Raw genomic sequence first — 21,634 nt, 5'->3', positions numbered from 1 at the left:
GAAATGTTCAAAGCTTCAGGGCATCATTTTATAGAAACTAACATCGCCATGAGTTATTGGACCCATGTGGTATTGTTTTAAGCGATATTTCATGCAGCGCTTAATTTGTTAATTGGTGAGTTACAATTATCAGGGTGCGTGTTATATGTTTATGCATTAGGATCCGCAAAAACGTAGTTAATACATCTTTTGACATGAAAGACAAACAGTACACAAGAGAGCGGAGAAAAAGAAAATACGACATTTGTTATCACTATCAAACGATTATTAGCCAGAATGCACTGTAGGCCTGTGTGGTTACCCAGAATGCACAGTAGGCCTGTGTGGTTACCCAGAATACACTGTATTCCTGTGTGGTTACCCAGAATGCACTGTAAGCCTCAGTGGTTACCCAGAATGCACTGTAGGCATGTGTGGTTACCCAAAATGAACTGCTTGCGTGTGTGGTTACCCATAGTGCACTGTAGACATGTGTGGTTACCTAGAATGCACTGTAGGCCTGTGTGGGTACCCAGAATGTACTGTAGGCCTGTGTGGGTACCCAGAATGGACTTTAGGCATGTGTGGTTACCCAGAATGGACTTTAGGCATGTGCGGTTACCCAGAATGCCCTGTAGGCCTGTGTGGTTACCCAGCATGCACTGCATGCCTCTGTGGTTACCCAGAATGAACTGTAGGCCTGTGTGGTTACCCAGAATGCACTGTAGGCCTGTGTGGTTACCCAGAATGCACTGTAGGCCGGTGTTTTTACCCAGAATGCACTGTATGCCTGTGTGACTACCCATAATGCACTGCAAGCCTGCGTGGTTGCCCACAATGCACTGTAGGCCTCTGTGTTACCTAGAATGCAATGTAGGCTTTTTGGTTGCCTAGAACGCACTGTAGGCCTGTGTGATTGCACAGAATGCACTGTAGGTTTGTGTTGTACGTCGAACCTTTCAAACCATGATGCCGACGTTTTAAACGGAAAATGGTTAACATACATTGTGTTACTACAGTAAATAAAAATTAAAAATGCATGAACGGACCGATTCATGAATGGACGGACGATACCACTTGTGAACGGATATAAAGTCTAGTTTTGATGACTGTAATGTCGGCAGAGCAAACGTCGTGTTTTACTGTGTGTTATTTCAAGTATTTACGAGACAAAGACTGTGTTAAGTGAGGATGGCAAAGTGTCATATATAACCAAACTGAACAGAGGCATTTTCTCTATATATGTTTATCAAATGTGCACTTACATTTTTAGAGCATGGTTATTTACTAATTTAATCTGTTATTCAAATGAGTGAATTTTGAAATTCATTAAGTCTCAACAGCGTTACGCATTGTTTGAATCGATCACTGTGTGTTGCAAATACAGTCATACTTGAAATAAAATGATATGACAGAAGCTATACAGCGTGATAAAACAATCCAGGCAATTTTCCTTCTGACTCAGTCAAGCATTGTTCATGCTTCATGGTCAAGTCCATTAACAACCATTCATCATCAATTTTTTTCTCAACACTCATATTTATAACGTATAGTTATTATTTCTGGTATATCCTACGTAAACATATCATTGCAATGTATTGTGTAAATATAACCTAAAGAGAGCAACGACAGTATATTTATTATTACTATTAGTATTTCCTTCGTTTCAATACTGGTAATATGATAATGATCGTATTATGAATTATCAATATACACTGCATTTACCAATAAAAGTAAATGCATTATCTTTAAATGAACATGATTTTGTTTACAATTAATTCCTGATTTTCAAAATTTTACATGTGGTCACACATCGGAATGTTTGTGGTCTATTTTCAAAAAATGCACAGCAATGCTAGTATTATCTTACAAAGCTGGCGACAAGATTCAAGTAGATTTGGCTATAACTATTTTATAAATTGTAGTCACGCGACGGACGACAGTCACTGAGACGGATTGACTGTGTAACAAACTTTTGCTAAATGTCTTCATACGCGGCGGTCAAGTGTGAATTGGTACGGATATTACTCGTGTTTGAAAAGTTTCTTTTCAAATCAAGATAGCAATCATAAAATGCATATGGAAATATATATGTCATCGCCGTATTCAATACTCGAGTATTTCACGGTAGCTTTTGAAGCCAACAAATTGAAAGTCTATTATAACGCGTGAGAAAATTTTAAAATAAGTCTTCGGTACTGAATTCAAGTTAAACAAGGGCTGTTTGTAAAACATGCATGCCCCAATATGGGCTGTCCGTTGTAGTGGCAGCCATTGTGTGAATGCTTTTTTGTCACTGTGACCTTTACCTTTGACCTAGTGACCTGAAAATCAATAGGGGTCATCTGCGAGTCATGATCAATGCACCAATGAAGTGTCATGATCCTAGGCTAAAGCGTTCTTGAGTTATAATCCGAAAACAATTTTACTGTTTCGGGTCACCGTGACCTTGACCTTTGACCTTGTGACCTTAACATCAATATGGGTCATCTGCGAGTCATGATCAATGTACTTATGCAGTTGCATGATCCTAGGCGTAGCGTTCTTGATTTATCATCCGGAAACCATTTAACTATTTCGGGTCACCTTTACCTTGACCTTTGACAGTACTGACCTCAAAATCAATAGGGGTCATTTGCGAGTCATGATCAATCTACCTATGAAGTTTCATTATCCTAGGAGTATGCGTTCTTGAGTTATCATCCGAAAACCATTTAACTATTTTGAGTCAACGTGACCTTGACCTTTGACACAGTAACCTCAAAATCAATAGGAGTCATCTGCAAGTCATGATCGATCTACCTATGAAGTTTTATGATCCTAGGCGTATGCGTTCTCGAGTTATCATCCGGAAACTATTTTACTATTTCGGGTCACCGTGACCTTGACCTTTGACCGAGTGACCTCAAAATCAATAGGGATCATCTGCAAGTCATGATCTATCTACCTATGAAGTTTCATGATCCGAGGCCCAAGCGTTCTTGAGTTATCATCCGGAAACCACCTGGTGGACGGACCGACAGACCGACCGACGTGTGCATAGAGAATATATGGTTGGTGACTTTTGATATCATGTGATATAAGACGAGTCTGATATGGCGTAGGAAAAGGCGAGGCTTGTGGAAAAATGAGTCGCACACTTTTCATAAATAAAATTTTGAAAAAATGAGTCACGCGCTGTACAAAATTTGTAAAATGAGTGGCTCACTGTTCAAATTTTTGCAAAAAAATAAGTCATGCACTGTTCATTCAAAATTGTGGAAAATAAGTTGCGCACTGTTCAAAATTGTGAAAAAATCATGTCACGCGCTGTGCAAAATTTGGAACAATCATTTGCGCACTGTTCAAAAATGGGGGACAATTTTGTGGGGCACTGTTCATTCAAAATTACAAAAAAATAAGTCACAAACTCTTCAAATTGTGAAAACACAGGAGTTGCGCATTGTTCAATATTTGTAAAAATGAGTCGCGCACTGTTCAAAATTTGGAGAAAAAAGGAGTCACGCACTGTTTATTCAACATGGTGGAAAATGAGTCGCGCACTGTTCACAATTTTAAAAAATGAGTTGCACACTGTTCGAAATTGTGAACAAATTGAGTCACGCACTGTTCATAAAAAAATTCACTGTTAAAAACTGTAAGTTGCGGGCTGTGCAACTTTTTTGAAAACATGTGTCGAAAACTGTTCAAAATTGTGTTGCCCACAGAACAACATTGTGAAAAAATGAGTTGCAAACTTTTTTTAAATTGTGAAAATTTGAGTCCCGAACTTCTTTATATTGTGAAAATTTGAGTCGCAAATTAATTATTTCTCAAATTAGGAAAACAAACACCTATTCCCTTAATAAGCAAAAAAGCCCTGAGTCCATAATAAAAATATTTTAATTTAAAAGAAATTCTTAATTATTTTTATATCATTTTGTATTTATAATATTGTGTCTATGAAAGTTGTAATTTGTTCAAGTTGTGCCATAAAAATGTTATTAAAACACTCTATTTTGAAATGTTATCTCCTGTTGGATTTGTTTTATTTTATTATAATATGAAATGTTTTTCTTTTAAAGGCAGAAAGTTGCGACCACACATTCCATGGGTGATGATATCTACCAAAATTCTTGGCGGCACAGTTCTACCCTCGTCAGTTGCACTTGTCCGAGTCTTTCTCTGCCTCTCAACCAACTCGAGATATTCCCCCCCCCCCAAACGCATCCCGGCACAGCTTCACATCAACCCATCTAATTAATTTGTCGGAAAGGTAATACTTTGTTGTCGACAAATTTATTTTTGAGAGTATTTATGTAATTGTTTTATCTGAACATGTTATAAATCTATATGTCACTATATTTATTAAGTTTCAATTTTAATACAAATTATATATCTGGATTTTTATTTTTAACCCTTTGCATGCTGGGAAATTTGTCGTCTGCTAAAATGTCGTCTGCTGAATTTGTAAAATTAGCATCTTCTTCATTTTTTCAAAGATTACTATCAGAATAGCAAACAGTTTGGATCCAGATGAGACGCCACGTTTTGTGGCGTCTCATCTGGATCCAAACTGTTTGCAAAGGCCTTCAAAATTCGGTTCCAGTACTGAAAGGGTTAAAGTAGTTATGCAATGAATGTTTGATGATGTTTTTTTTTCTAAAGGAATCTTTATTTTATTTTCAGGTTGACCACACAAATTTCCTGTTTGGTTGTGGAGATAGAATCATTTTTTTGTGAAAGTTTGATTTCAGACACTTAAAAATTGAAATTGTCATGTATTATTAGGCATGGCAGGCATTAGCAAAGCATCACAATCAAGTATTAATTATTTTACTTTGTCAATGTTAATTCATTGTGTATGCTATTCACCTGTTTGCCTTGCTTTTTATATGAATGAAACAAAAAAGGAAAGCATTTGTAAAGAATTAGTTAATTTTTTTTATATAATCTTAGACGAGATGTTTAGTGAATATTTGTCATAAATTCTTCTTTAACTGATCAAATCTGTCATATTTTATTTAATACGTGTTAAGTATATTTGTGTTACATTTGAAATGTTTATCATTACTGTTTTAAATTGTGTTCATCTGCAGCAAATGAATGGTAGCGGTGCACCATTGTATTTGTTTAATTGTTTTCCATTGATTAATGCTCATTTAATTTATATTTCCCTATAGATATATACTTAATAAAGTGTTAGTTTTGTTTAAAAAAACAACTTATTGTTTATTAATGTTCTAACTTCTGAATAAAATATGAATCGCTGTTTGTTTCCATTTAAATCAAAGAAGCGACATACCACGCCTACAAAAAAGTAGTTCTCAGAATGGGCGGGGCTAAAACATGGAACGCTAAAAAAAAATCATTGAGTAAACCAAATATGGACGGAGTTTTAAAACGGATATTGATGGGCGGATCTTAAAACTGTTATCGGATGGGTATCCGATAACACTTTAAAATATCATGTCAGCGTCTCCAACGTAAATGCGCTGTCGTGGCATAATAAAAAGCAAGATACCCCCTCTTCTTCGAAGGGGGGCATAAAAATATACTAGTATATTTTGCGCCCAAAAAATAATTTTATATTAGTAAAACAACCTAACACCTTGCGAACATGAACACACGTAAATTATATACCAGTTACAGCAACAAAAAAGATGTCTCATAGAGTAACATGAGAACGGTATTTGATGTATCTTGAAATGATCAATGACTCGAAAGACGAAATGGTTCGATCCTCCCAGAACACGGACTAGATCGAGAAAGTGTCGCAAACTATTTGAGATCTTTTTCAACTTGAACATCATGCTTATAACATTTGAGCCTCTGTCTGGGGAAAACTGAGCTTAATGCATGTGCGTACAGTGTCGTCCCAAAATAGCTTGTGTAGTCCGTGTGGATAAGAAAAGACTGCCTTGTTACTAAAAACACCATAGAGGCGGAAATTATTTTCCTTGATTAGCTGTTGTCATATCTAGATCATTAATTAACTTAGATGCCTCAGGCCCCGTTTTCCCAGAAACCGGCTAATTACACCATACCTGTGCCTTGTCGTCATAAAACACTCGATTTTTCAGGAGCACCACTAACTGCGACCGGAGAATGAGGCCTTCAAATTTCAAGACCTGTGCTTGGTTGCTCTCTATCCTGAATATTACATTGAGCCTCGTTCTGGGAAAACTGGTCTTAATGCATGCGCGCAAAGTGTCGTCCCAGAGTAGCTTGTGCAGTCCTCAATGGACTGGTAAGAATGTAGGGACTACGCAGGCTAATCTGGTACGACACTTTACACACATGCATCATGTCCAGTTATCCCGTATTCCCAAAACGAAGCTCAATAAACGTGACTTGATGTCACACAAAATATAAACATATTTCGGTTTAAAATCGGGAATATATTATCTTTAAGCGAAATTTGCATTTACTGGTGGAACAACGTTTAACTAGCAATATTTTTTACGGATCATTATTGCCGCTTTTTAAATGGCATTATCATTCTGAAATAATTTTTATGCTCCCCGAAATTAAATTTCGGCGGAGCATATAGTTGCCAGTTTGTCCTTCCTTCCTTACTCCCTTACTTCCGTCACACTTTTGTTACAGTTTCTCATAGCACCGTCAATACTTAACCGATCTCTTTCATATTTGGCTTGTAGGTACCCTGCATGGACCTCTACCTTTTGATGAGGTTTGAGGTCACTCGGGTCAAGGTCAAGGTAACTGAGGCTAATAATAGATTCTTCTGTCACACTTTTTTTACAGTTTCTCATAGCATCTTCAATACTTAACCGATCTCTTTCATATTTGGCATGTAGGTACCTTGCATGGACCTCTACCTTTTGATGAGGTTTGAGGTCACTGGGATCAAGGTCAAGGTCACCGCGGCTAATACTAGACTTCCTTCCGTCACACTTTTGCTACCGTTTCTCACAGCGACTTCAATACTTTACCAATCGCTTTCATAATTGGCATGTAGGTACCTTGCATAGACCTCTACCTTTTGATGAGATTTCAGGTCACTGTGGTCAAGGTCAAGGTCACCGAGGCTAATAATAGACTTCCTTCCGTCACACTTTTGCTACCGTTTCTCATAGCGACTTCAATACTTTACCAATCGCTTTCATACTTGGCATGTAGGTACCTTGCATAGACTTCTACCTTTTGATGAGGTTTGAGGTCACTGGGGTCAAGGTCAATGTCAGCGAGGCTAATAATAGACTTCCTTCCGTCACACGTTTGCTACCGTTTCTCATAGCGCCTTCAATACTTTACCAATCGCTTTCATAATTGGCATGTAGGTACCTTGCATAGACCTCTACCATTTGATGAGATTTAAGGTCACTGTGGTCAAGGTCAAGGTCACCGAGGCTAATAATAGACTTCCTTCCGTCACAATTTTGCTACCGTTTCTCATAGCGACTTCAATACTTTACCAATCGCTTTCATACTTGGCATGTAGGTGCCTTGCATAGACCTCTACCTTTTGATGGGGTTTGAGGTCACTGGGGTCAAGGTCAAGGTCAGCGAGGCTAATAATAGACTTCCTTCCGTCACACTTTTGCTACCGTTTCTCATAGCGCCTTCAATACTTTACCAATCGCTTTCATAATTGGCATGTAGGTACCTTGCATGGACCTCTACCTTTTGATGAGGTTTGAGGTCACTGGGGTCAAGGTCAAGGTCACCGAGGCTAATAATAGACTTCCTTCCGTCACACTTTTGCTACCGTTTCTCATAGCGCCTTCAATACTTTACCAATCGCTTTCATATTGGGCATGTAGGTACCTTGCATGGACCTCTACCTTTTGATGAGGTTTTAGGTCACTAGGTCAAGGTCACCGATGCTAATAATAGATTTTTAGGTGTTTATTACACATACATTGACAAAGCGCATCATCGGGGAGCATCCATCAGTTTCACTGATATTCTTGTTTTTCTCAATAATTACTATTAACTTATAAACCAATCGAACTATTTACAAACTTTGAAGTGTGAGTATACTTACATTGTAGTTGGATCTAGGGTTTCGTTGCTACCTTCTGCCTGGAAGAAGAATATATGCATGACTTATTTAATATACCACTTACAATAAAAAAACTACATACACAAAATAATAATAATAATAATAATAATCATCATCATCATCATCATCAGCAGCAGCAGCAGCAGCGTGATGATCATCAAAAATATGAGTAGGAGCGGCAAAAGCAGCAGCAAAGCATACTCCTGATCATCACACCATCATCATATTTATCATGACCATTATCAGCACCATAATTATCATGACCATTATCAGCACCATAATTATCATGACCATTATCAGCACTATAATTATCATGACCATTATCAGCACCATAATTATCATGACCATTATCAGCACCATAATTATCATGACCATTATCAGCACCATAATTATCATCATCGTCATCAAAGTAATTATCAGTATTATTATCCCTCTAGACATCATCAGTATTACTATATCGCCACCAGCTTCTCCCTTCTCCCTTCTACAGGAAAACCGGACTTAACGCATGTTCGTAAAGTGTCATCCCTGATAAGCCTGTGCAGTTCACGTTTAAGTAAGTATTTTCTCATCGAAATCCAGTAAAGGCGCAATGTTTCGTCCTTAATTAACTTGTGCGGGCTTCACAGGCTAATCTGGTAGACACTTTAAGCGTTTGCATTAAAACCAGTTGTTCCAGAGCACGGCGCACTTCAAAACCATCTTCCTCCCGGTCCAACTTACGTCGTGGACGCTGATGTTACCGATGTCCCTCTCCTCCCGATCTACCACGCTCACCACGGGGAAGGCGTTGTGCGCCGTTGTCTTCAATATCCGGTACAACACGGACACGCGCGTGCGCGGGAATATAAAATGCAGGTTGCTACTCATCACAGTCCGCGCAAAAATGCTGTAAGAAAATAAGGCCCAACGTTCATTAAGCTCATTAGGAAAAATCGTTAAGAAAACCCAGTTTAGACGGAAAGTTTCATTTCTGATTAGCCAATGCGGACCGAACATGGTAATGTAGGACGACACTTAACGCAAATGCACTGAACCCCGTTTTTTTCCGGAGGAAAAATCCTGTGAAGAATCATGGCCAGATTTCATTAAGCTCCTTCGGAAAACTTTCATAAAAATCGTTTCGTCTCAGGCTACTCCTTATTTAATGTATGTTTACATAAAATGGTTATAAACATGTAATAAGTGTTAGAATGAATAAAATTGTGTCCTTCTGTAAGAGAGAACATTGGAATTCAGACAGGCTATTTTATTTCCCCAGGGAGCTTTATTTACACCAGTCAATGAGTGGCTTTATTGGAGGCGGCGAACGACTCCTATAACACTGTTCAAAGTTCGATTTGTAAAGCTCACAATCATTCAAACACGTGTGTCTTGTGAACAAAAAAGATCATTCAAACCCTTTTCATACAATATTGTTTACCATTGCATATGTTTTATCGTCACATTGTTCAGTTATGAATATATTTTAGTTACGAAACATAAAGTCAGAAGCAGGAAGCTTTCGTCGAATATTTACGCTTTCAATTCGCCTGATAAATTCTTCAACTTTTCAATCAATGCGTGCAGTATTTCCATTGCAAATACATGTACAGAAAACGTGATAAATCAATATGATTTTTTACTGTAACGGACTAGGATTAGGTAGGTGTGTGCATGCGCATCTGACGTCGGTGGCATGGGGTCAATTTCCACTCCTGACGCTTGTGAGTTTGATATTTAATCACTATACCGGAAGGTCGAATTTCCTCCGGTTTCGCAAATCGTTAGCTTTTAAAATTAAATAGCGGGACATGTTCATCTACAACTCAAAATGTGTACGAAATATCGTGGGTTTAGTAAGTTTGGTAGGAGTGCTGGGACACAGTCTCTCAATAAAGGACTAATACTTTTCGAAATGAACGCAACAAATTCTGATATACTCTAAAGTTCTGATTCAATCCATTTGCAGCAATTTACAGGTATTGTTGTAAAATCAATTACTACGGCCATGTATCATTTTGAGTCAATCAGTACAATATAGCCTAAGGCGAGTTTCAATCGCTAGTTCAAATAACTACCACTACTACACCTAAGACTTAAACCACTACAATCACCAGGACCATGCTTCTCTATTATTATTTTTACAAAAAGCAAGAACAAAATCTGTTTTCAAATGTTGTAAATAAAGTTGAATCAATCTTTAACGGAAAAGCGAGACTCTTTATGTTTCAATAACAAACACGCTCCTGTCAACTGCTTTTAAATCAAAAAGAATTTAACCCGGGCTCATCAATATTCGCTTGAAATCCATATATTAGTTGAAATCCGGTTATATTCGTTGCGTTGAAATCCGGTAATATTCGTTGGAATCCGGTAATATTCGTTGGAATCCGGTTATATTCGTAGCCGAGTTTAAATTTGAGCCTTGCTATGGGAAAACGGGCTTTAATGCATTTTCGTAAAGTATCAACCCGATTAGCCTGTGCAACGAACAAGCTAATCAACAACGAAACATTTCTCTTTAATATTTATTTTGTTTCAAGGAAGTATTTTCTTAACGAAAGTCCAGTTTAAGCGGATATTGTCTTAACAGGCTATTCTTTGTGATACTTGACGCCCATGCATTAAGGCCTGTTTTACGAGAACGAGCCTCATTGAGACTATCGATATATGTAACGCATTGTAGACCTTCCCAGAATTGTCATTAACCTTACGCGACTAGTTATTAATATTGCATTAGCATATTACTGGTAGTATATTAAATCTCCGCAACACAAATGCATCGATACCTATGAGGATTCCATGACTACTGGTTTTACAAATGACAAATAGTAACCGATACAACACAAGTTTGTTTGTTGTAGAATTATTGCAGGACAACACATAATCTTGTTTGGTGTGTGTGCGTGTATTTCAAAGTTTATGAACTCTTAATAAATGACAACGCAAAAACAATTAAAAATCGTGCAACGCTTATTTTTTAAATAGCTAAATTGAGAACTGAATTGTCTCTCCATATATTACTGTTTATTTGTAGTTATATCAATAAACGCTATATGTATACACATTCTTAGAACATTGGATTTTATTTGAATAAGATACGACTCTACAATATGCATATTATATACCTACCTTAACCCATTTATGGCTAGCGTCCTGAAAAAAAGGACTTTGCAAACAGCGTAGACCCAGATGAGACGCCGCATGATGCGGCGTCTCATCTGGGTCTACGCTGTTTGCTTAAAGGGATTTCAGTAAGAAATATTCTAAATATAGAATTAAATATACTAGACATCCCTAATTTTGGAAATAAATTGATCCAATTTAGAAGGATGGGAGAGTCCACTAGGCTTAAATGGGTTAAATAAGTACGTTGCTGCAAACAGTGTTACAAATAAATATACACTGTTGACTACATTGTGTGTTATGTATGTGTACTCATGTGCTTCAAGCCTAATGTATTCTGAAATAAACCCATTATTATGTCCTTCCTGATATAAGGCTGTGTAAGGTGAGGACCCTGAGTGCATACCAGAACTCCTACCTAATCAACTTACTTACGAAAGTTGGGATAAATATTCCAGAATATTGCGGAGACCCCAACAGTCCGGTTGGACCATTAACCCGACTCTCATGCTTCCGGGCCAGGGATTGAACCCGGGTCGCCTCGATGAGAAGCGCGTAACCCAACGAATGCGTAAACCGGACAGACCTTTTTGAGGTTTAATGAGACGGGATGCTATATATAAGTTTCCCCGAAGTCACTTGACCTACCTGTGCATTACTTCCGGGACGTCCCAGCCCAGGAGAGGAACCCCTCGCAGATTAATGTGAATATCGTACAAGCCTTCGTTGAACAAATCCCCCGACCATTTGGCCACCTGCAACAATACCAATGATAAGCGATAGGCTTTTGACTGTATGCATTATGTCGATCGGTTTTGGACAGTGTGCAGATATTCGATCGTTTGTATGCCTTGTGATAGTTTGAAAATGTTTGGTTGCTTTACGATATTATACGATCGGCCTTTTTAACGGTTGTAAATATTTTTTCTATAAATGCATGACTTCAGAATTGCGCTAATATGCGATCTTTTTTTTCAAGATATATGATCGACTTTTTACTTTAACGATCATCTTTATAAAAATTGTCATGATATTCGATCGGTTTTGTCATGGCCCTGATAAAGATCGGCATTTCCATGATCCCGTTATGTGATCGGCTTTTTACATTTCACTGATATACGATCGGATCGCTCGGCCTTTTAAATTTCTTTAAGCCCCATTGACACTTGACGTAAAATATTTCGTAAAATAAAGTTTACCCATAAAAAATCAGTTTTCCTTATAGCAATAGCCGATATTTCAACGCTAGATGTTGTATGGTAACATCGATTTAACGTGATACACAATGCTCGTTTTCATTTTTTGTGTAACAATATACATTTGTATTCAAGGTCAATTTAACGCGACGAAACCCGAACATTTACGAGCGAACGCGAGATTGGCTTCGGACAACGTCGGAAGCACGAGGTAGTTCTCATAAGCTGTCCAAAGCCAATGCTGCGTTGAATAAAAAGACATAAACAAGAAAAGGTTTCCGCTACAGCGCCCCACTTGTCTTTCCGAAACCCAGAAAAAGGTTAGTTGCGCCAATTATTCATATATATGTTAGACTTTCTGTAATATTAAAACATTTCACTTCTATATAAGGTTCATTTGTATGAAATGTATTATGTTTTTCTCCATCCTTACTTACTGATACATGTATATGGTAGAGAATCTTCGATGATTTTTTGCTATAACCTAAACAAATACGCGAAAACGCTTCTGCCAAATTGCCAAGCAGCACAATACATATTAAAGTGAACACATAACGGTATCCTATTTATTTGTGAGCACAAAGCAGAAATATAATATATCATCATGCATGTATTGACTTGTATTTTAAAGATAACACTTCCACGTACGTGTCCTCATACGATAATATTTCTTGCGTAGATATGTATTTAATATTAAGATTTTACATAACAGAACCTTGGTATTGTCATATTTGGGAAAATTCTAAATCCAAAGACGAATTGTGATTGTTCTGATATATGGTTGCATATATCGCTTTATGATCGCTACGCTAAATGATGACACACAAAGTTATATTGAGTCCATGGACCCAAAATGGCAACGACAAGAAAAAAAGAAAAACAACAAAGAACAGTTACAAAGTAAAAATGATCTTATTTTATATTGCGCTTATTTTAAATATATTAAATGTAATTTAAGTATTATCCATAAAGATCAACTGCAAGTTAATGTCCGTTAAGTTCCTAATTTCACTAATGACTATTTAAATATTGACAATACGCGATTACCGATAGTACAACTGCCATTTTTAAGCAGCCCATAATTCAACTTCCGTTGCATTGTGCGTCACCCGTATTTGCACTTGTTAACATTCAGGCAAATGTTGGAATTTGAAATTAGAACACGATTCGCATTCAAAATGGGCGGAGTTGTATTGTAAACAAAGCCTTTTTAATTAATGAAAACGGCAACTGCAAAATAATCACACTTCCACTCCTAGTGGGAATCCTATGACTATAACTCTTGTCCTTAATTTCTTTCGGAACAATAGTGTTAAAACGCTGGATTTACGGGCGTGGATAGATGGTCGCTACAGCAGAGGGATCAAAGAGGCGTAAATTGAATTATTAATGCCGTTCATTGGAATCGTTGAGTGGGCATTATATTGGGAAGGTGGCTAGTGTGATGATACGGCTTAAGCGGGTAAACAGAGTAAAATCAACATGTGAGTATTGCTATAAACGACTTCTGAATACCGATACGCCTGTCGGACCGTATTTGGTACAAAAACGAATATGGTACATTTGTACCATATTCGGCCGAATATGGTACAAATGTACCATACTCGGACCGAAGATGGTACAATTTTCGACCGAATATGGTACAAACATTGTACCATATTCGGTTGGAATAAGTTTTTCTATGCTCGCCAAAACGTATTTGGTACATACCAAAAAAACTCATAAAAATGAATATGGCCTACGTATATGGTACATAAATTATGTATTTCTTAATAAATGAAATAGTCTGCCGATGTGTAAACTTTTTTTCAAACTCAAATACATTGTATTAACCTAATATTGGAAGTGACAAAAGTATCATCATCATCATCATCATCATCATCATCATCATCATCATCATCATCATCATCATCGTCGTCGTCGTCGTCGTCGTCGTCGTCGTAACTAGCAGTAACAGAAACAGCTAACCTAACCACACTTTACATGGATTTTGCTGGTTGTGTAACTGTTTCGCCGGCTAGCTCAGTCGGTTGCGCGTCAGATTGGCACGCAGGCGGCCTGGGTTCGATTCCCGGGCGGGCCATATACTTTCGTGGAGATCATTAATAGCAATTTTCAAATTTTTAAAACTTTTGTTTTCGAAAGTGTATTTTCACCAAAATCCGATTTAAGAGATTTTGAGCTCTTTTAAATGAATATATCTCTCCAAAAATAAGGATGTTTGACTGGCTGCTTTAGACAGGTGTGACTGTATTCCTAAACATTACTTTGTAAAGTTGATTTGTCGTTCCGACGTCATATTGCTGAGAAGCCGACAAAGCTTTGAAGTTTCCGATTTTTTCTTTGATAACGTGCCGCCTTCAAAAGGCGGGAATTTTGCACACGAGTCTTACTCAGAAGTCAGTAACCATATTTGACTTGGCGGTCGGCAAGAAAAGTTGTGATTTTCGACTAGAAAGAATTGAAATCCAAACTTTCTTCAAACTTCAAAAGAATTCTTGACAGTAAGTACTGTACATAATTTTAATTTTCAGTTGTCTTAATATGCATTGATGTTTTAACATGCATTGATTTTTATGTTTTATGCCCCCCCCCCCCCTCAGAGTGCATTTGCAGTTGTCCGTCCGTCTATCCAATTGTCCGTGGCATTCCTTCCGGGTGCGTAACTCCTAAACTGCTAAAATATTTAAGCTACAGTCATTTTTTCGAAAGTGTATTTTCTACCAAAATCAGATCGAGCTCCTGTAATCTGTAGATTTGAACATTTTAAATTTTATGGAGTTTATAGGTCTTTGACCTTCGAACCCTGCCTAGTCGTGACTTCTGGTGAGCGACCTAGGCCCCCAGGGCCCCTTCTTTATATCCCTTCCATCCACGTAGCATTGGTTTCTACAGACCGTTTGTCCGTTGACCGCCATAAGTTTGCCCGCTATTTTTCCCCTGAATTTGAATTCGGTTGGATTTCAATGAAACTTTACATGAAGTACTTGCTACTTTCATTGCGCATATTGCCCGGAAGTTCGGATTGTAAATTTTAGCGGAGCTATCAGACGAGTGATTTTAGCTCAGCTCATGTCGTGAGACATTCGTTTTCGACACGCGGTGTTCAATACAAGCTCTATTAACTAATGAAGTATAAATGTATAATAACTTATTATATTATTTCAGATGAAGGAAGCAATTAGGAGAAAAAGGAAGCAATTAGGGTGCTTGCCCAGGTCGAAGTACGACATTATTGTCAGATGTTTAAACGGATCGTTCGATGTCCCTGTGAAGAAACGGACACCTGAAGAGAATAATTGTTTGGCCATGATTAGAAAACGTAAGGACTTCGAGCTTGGTGACCGGGGTTCTTTATTGTGTGGCGGAAAGCAAGTCCTTGTGAAAGAAGATCTTCCTAGATTTGTTGAGAAGATGTTCATGGAAAACAAAGGATGTGGAGCAAGGGTTATTTACAACAAACTGAAAGTAAATTACACGGGGTTCTCGGAACAAGCTATCCTTGAAATACTGTACAATAGCAAGTATTACCATGAGAAGTATCCGAGATTTACAAACAAGCCAAAGCCAAAGACAATTACAGAAGAGGAACCAGGCAAAAGATGGCAGATTGACATAATTAACATGAAAAATCAAAGTGTTAGCTACAAGGGGTCCACATACAGTTATATTCTACAAGTCGTGGACGTTTATTCTAGGTACGTTATGCCAAAACCCCTGAAAACGAAGAGTTCGCGTGAAGTTGCAAAGGCATTAGAGGACGTGTTGATGGTTAACCTTGCCCCTGACATCATCCAATGTGACAACGGACTGGAATTTAAAGGCCCTAGTATGAAACTTTTGTTGAACAAGTACAACATCAAAATGATCAATAGTAGTCCGTATCATCCTCAATCACAGGGCAAGTGTGAAAGGTCAAACAGTGTTATAAAGGCCAAGATTCTATTTGCAACAAAAAGTAAACGTGGATTTAACTGGGTCGAAGGGCTTCAAGATTTAGCCTATGCCATAAACACAAGTTTCAAACGAGTTCTTGGGGGTCTCACGCCCTTTGAAGCCTACTACGGAAGAAGTCATGTTTTTACCAAAGAACGTCATAGTTCTCGTGAAATAAAGAAAACCATACGGCGAGCAAATAAAAAGGCTTACAGGTCGCTGTTGAAAAACGCAACTTCCCCAAGCAAGTACAAAGTAGGAGAGACAGTATTAATTCGCTATCCCTTTCGAAAATCCAGGGTGCCAACCAAAAGATATGTTATCGAAGGCAAGGTAGAAAAAGTAAAACGAAATGGTGTTTATATCGTGTCATTTCAAGTACCGAACAAACCCGAACTTGGATTCGTAAGCAAATCGGTTGGGGTCGAAAACATGACTAGCCTAACTGTTGCGTTAGAGAAACAACGAAAAATTAAAAAACATTCATTAAAACAGAACCGCTCAGAGAAACAAAATCACAGAACTAAGTACTATCATGTTTTAACACACCATGAAAATCTGCAGTTGTTGGATGGGGTGAATATTGCCATGGACCCAAATCCGGATGGAAATTGTCAATTTGCTGCTATATCGCATCAACTTGGTAAAATTGGTATATACAAAGACGTAGATGCTTTACGTAAGGAAGCAGTCCATCACATTGTAGAAAACAGATATTTCTATGAAACTTTTGTCTATGATGAAACATTTGATGAATACGTTAAGAATATGTCTAAGAATGGGACATACGGCGACAACCTCACGCTCATTGCACTTATGAGAGAATATAATTTGCAGTGCCTGGTAGTTTCTACCCGAGGACTAGAACACTCATCAATTGTGTCAGCAGATGGAAAGTTCGATGGTGATGTTGGAACAATTGCATTGGGGTATTTCCCAGAAGGATTTGGCATGCATTACGTTAGTATCCGTATCAATCAACGCGTGTACAAGGACATAATATCACGCTTAGAACAGTCGTATGACAACGGTGACTCTGGCGACAGCGCTGCGTCTGGCGACAACGCTGCGTCAGGCGACAACGCTGCGTCTGGCGACAACGGTGACTCTGGCGACAACGGTGACTCCGGCGACACCGCTGCGTCTGGCGACAACACTGCATCTGGCGACAACGCTGCGTCTGGCGACAACGGTGACTCTTGCGACAACGGTGACTCCGGCGACAACGGTGACTCCAGCGACAACGGTGACTCCGGCGACAACGGTGACTCCGGCGACAACGCTGCGTCTGGCGACAACACTGCATCTGACGACAACGCTGCGTCTGGCGACAACGGTGACTCTTGCGACAACGGTGACTCCGGCGACAACGGTGACTCCAGCGACAACGGTGACTCCGGCGACAACGGTGACTCCGGCGACAACGCTGCGTCTGGCGACAACGGTGACTCCGGCGACAACGCTGCGTCTGGCGACAACACTGCATCTGGCGACAACGCTGCGTCTGGCGACAACGGTGACTCTTGCGACAACGGTGACTCCGGCGACAACGGTGACTCCAGCGACAACGGTGACTCCGGCGACAACGGTGACTCCGGCGACAACGCTGCGTCTGGCGACAACGGTGACTCCGGCGACAACGGTGACTCTGGCGACAACGGTGACGTCTCTGTGTGTTCAGCCCTGAAAGAGCTTCAAGATATGATAAACAATAGGAGGGCACAGAAGCGAACGACTTTTCCATTTCTGATGTTACCACTTCACATTCAAGTTGAAATTTTTAAGTTCTGCATACAATCAAACCCGTCAATCCAGTTTGTGTTGGCGAAGGTCGGCAAACCCTTTAGAGATTTAATAAGGTCAATGAGTTTGCAAACACCTAGAATTTACATTCGGCCGGATATTGGACTAGATACTAGTAACAGAAATCCTGTTAGCGTTCGTTTCCTATTAACAAGAGCGGGCAGAAACAGCGGTCTTATTTCGGCAATAAAAGAAATCATCAAGGGGCCAAAATGGGCAAACGCATGGCTGCGTTTGCGTGTTAGTGGAATCGGTTGGTATGATATCATAGATGTCATGTACAGACATTACAGGTGAAATATACATGTATATCGGTGTTTGGAAACCTGTTATGTTATTTTTGTGATTGATGATTATGTTCTTCTACCGGAAATTTGTTGTCATTTGCTCATTTACTGGTAACTTTTTACGAAGCACATTTGGGATATTTTGGCTGCTACTAAAATGAATGTATATATGTATATTATGTCTTGTCAAAATGCTACAGTTGGATTAAAATTTAAATGCTGTTCTATGTTCTTCAATATTACTTTGAAAAATCCTGTCAGTATACCAATAAATGAAAAAAGTACAAGTTTGTTGAATCTCTTGAATGAAACAAATTATAAAATACAAAATGTAAAATGAATATGTGATGATGATGATGACAAAACATTTGTGATGATGATGATGGTAAAAAAATTGTGATGATGATGGTGGTGGTGATGATGATGACAGTGGTTATGATGATTGGGGTTTGATGATTGTGGTGATGATGATGATGATGATGATAATGATGATGATGATGATGATAACAAACGTTTTGGGATGATGATGACAGCGATGTTTATCGGACGATGATGATGGTTATAATGATGATGATAAGTTTTTAGATGATGATAACGGCGATGTTTATCGGCCGACGATGATGATAATGATGATGATGATAACAAAATATTTGTGATGATGATGATGGCGATGTTTATTGGCCGATGATGATGATGATATTCTCATCGTCGTCATCATCATCACAACATCCTCATTATCGACCGAAAACATCGCTGTCATTATCATCACAAAAAAAACTTTTGTGATCACCATTACGATCATGATAATGGATATGATGATGTTGGTTTTGATGGTGATGATGATGGTGGTGTTGGTAAAGATAACAACGATGATGATCATTGGGGTGTTGATAATTCATGTGATGATGATGATGATGATGATGATGATGATGATGATGATGATGATGATGATGATGAGATAACGATGATGATGATGATGATGATGATGATGATGAGATAACGATGATGATGATGATGATGATTACGATGATGAGTGTGTATCATATTCGGAACGAATGTGGTACATTTTTCATCCGAATATGGTACAAGTTTGTACCATATTCGGTCAGGCATTTTACCCCAAAACTGCAGATACGTATATGGTACAATTAGACAGTTGTACAATATTCGGTCGAATATGGTACAAACTTGTACCATATTCGTTTTTGTACCAAATACGGTCCGACATACGCCACTTAAGGATCTCAAAGCGTATCTTGAAGAGGTCGATACGGATTTATTAAACGTAAGCGGTGCAATTTTATAAATAGCGGTCGTATTTATGGAAGTACTTTAATGCAATAATTTAATCTGCAAAAACAAGTAAAAAATAATGTATGATTTGCTGTTTTGCTTGGTGTCAAGTAGAGAGACGCACATATTTATTTTTTTCATGATTAACATGTACACACAATGATTGACGGGAGAGTATAAATTGTATATGTCCAGATGGAAAAATAATTACAACTTTGACAACCGTTAATGGCTCATATAAAATAAACAAGAGCTGTCAGAGGACAGCGCGCTCGACTATTCGAGTGCTTGACAGTATAACGTAAGCCATCATGGGGAAATTGTTCATATTCAATAATTTATGAGCCGATCTTTCGAAAATAAAAAATGGAAAAAAAATATTTATTTTTTTTCGGGGGGGGGGTGTTGAGAGGGGGTATAATGTGGGGTGTGGTCATTTATTAGACGATCTTTCAAAAATAAAAAACATTTTATTTTTTTTTTTTGGGGGGGGGGGTAAAGTGGGTGAGAGGGGGTATAATGTGGGGTAGGGTAATTTATTAGATGATGTTTAAAAAACAAATTGGGGGTAGGGGCAGGGGGTAGGGGGTGGGGGTGAGAAGGGGGATAATGTGGGCTGTGGTAATTTATTAGATGATGTTTAAAAAAAATGGGGGGGAGGTTGGGGGGAGTGATTCTGGGTAGGGGCGTGGGGTATTGTTTGGCTGGAATCCATTTTGGTATTCAGGTAAGTGTTGTTGTAAGTGTCAAAGTAATAATAAAATGTGATCATAAATAAAGAAGTTATGACAATTTAAGCAAAATGTTCAATTATATAAGTGTAAAAGGGCCATAATTATGTCAAAATGCTTGATACAGTGGTCTGCTCTTGTTTCTGGTTGACGTCATGTTGGTAAACAAGTATGCAACATATAAAAGCAATATGTCAAAGGATATAGGAAATATTTGGGGTAGTACGCAAACTTTAACATAGATTTATCAATAACATGCATATTCTAAGTATAAAAGGGGCAATAATTATGACAAAATGCTTGATAGAGTTGTCTGCTCTTGTTTATAGGTTGGGGTGATGTTGGTAAACAAGTATGCAAGATATGAAAGCAATACGTCAAGGGACAATGCAAATAAATGGGGTAGTACGAAAACTTTAACATTTGCTGCATATGTTAAGTGGAAAAGGGGCCATAATTATAACAAAATGCTTGATAGAGTTGTCTGCTCTTGTTTATAGGTTGGGGTCATGTTGGTAAACAAGTATGCAAAATATAAAATTAATATGTCAAGGGACAATGAAAATTATTGGGGTAGTACGAAAACTTTAACATTTGCACGCAAACGGAAACGGAAACGCCGACGCCGGGGTGAGTAGGATAGCTCCACTATATATATTTTATATATAACAGTCGAGCTAAAAATATGTTATTTAATAAATCCCAATGGCGATTACAAATCAAACATTCCACCCTACCATGAGTGTCAGCATGAGCGGAAGTCCGTAGCTGATCTCGTTGGTGGACTCTATGAGGATCACCGTGAGACTGATGGTCATTCGGACGACTCCACCCAAGAATGCCGCCGCCCCCACCAGCGAGAACGTGCCCAGGTAGATACCACGGTCATAGCCTATTACGCTATAATGTATAACAATTAAGCAGTGGTCATAGCATAGCATGCGAGAATAATAACAATTAGAACACGGCCATAGCCGATTACACTGAAATGTATAACAATGAAGCAGTGGCATTGCGTAACATCATAGAATTAATAACAATTATACCACGGTCGTAGCCTGTTACGCTGCAATGTATAACAATGAAGCAGTGGTCATATAATAGCATGATATAATTTATAACAATTATACCACGGCTATAGACTATTATGCTGTCATGTATAACAATAAAACCGTGGTCATAGAATAGCGTAATAGAATTGATAAAAACATATACAACGGTCATTGTTTATTACGCTGCAATGTATAACAATAAATCCGTGGTCATAACTTAGCATCCTACAATTAATAACAA

General features: G+C 38.4%; 1 protein-coding gene across 1 annotated transcript in view; it reads right to left on the bottom strand.

Annotated features, from left to right (window-relative positions):
- The window catches only part of LOC127840344 (H(+)/Cl(-) exchange transporter 6-like), an 88,462-nt gene that overhangs the window by 30,241 nt on the left and 36,587 nt on the right, over positions 1-21,634 (bottom strand). The window contains exons 11-15 of the mRNA XM_052368752.1: positions 21,079-21,241; positions 11,744-11,850; positions 8,711-8,876; positions 7,970-8,007; positions 6,006-6,111 (exon numbers count right to left, since the gene is read on the bottom strand). Of these exons, the coding sequence (XP_052224712.1) occupies positions 6,006-6,111; positions 7,970-8,007; positions 8,711-8,876; positions 11,744-11,850; positions 21,079-21,241 (580 nt within the window). The remainder of the gene's footprint in view (positions 1-6,005; positions 6,112-7,969; positions 8,008-8,710; positions 8,877-11,743; positions 11,851-21,078; positions 21,242-21,634) is intronic.

This window comes from Dreissena polymorpha, chromosome 8, assembly GCF_020536995.1.
Source record: "Dreissena polymorpha isolate Duluth1 chromosome 8, UMN_Dpol_1.0, whole genome shotgun sequence".
In the NCBI taxonomy this organism is placed as follows: domain Eukaryota; kingdom Metazoa; phylum Mollusca; class Bivalvia; order Myida; family Dreissenidae; genus Dreissena; species Dreissena polymorpha.
The sequence above is the reverse complement of the archived record's forward strand: the minus strand, read 5'-3'. Positions and strand labels throughout refer to the sequence as shown.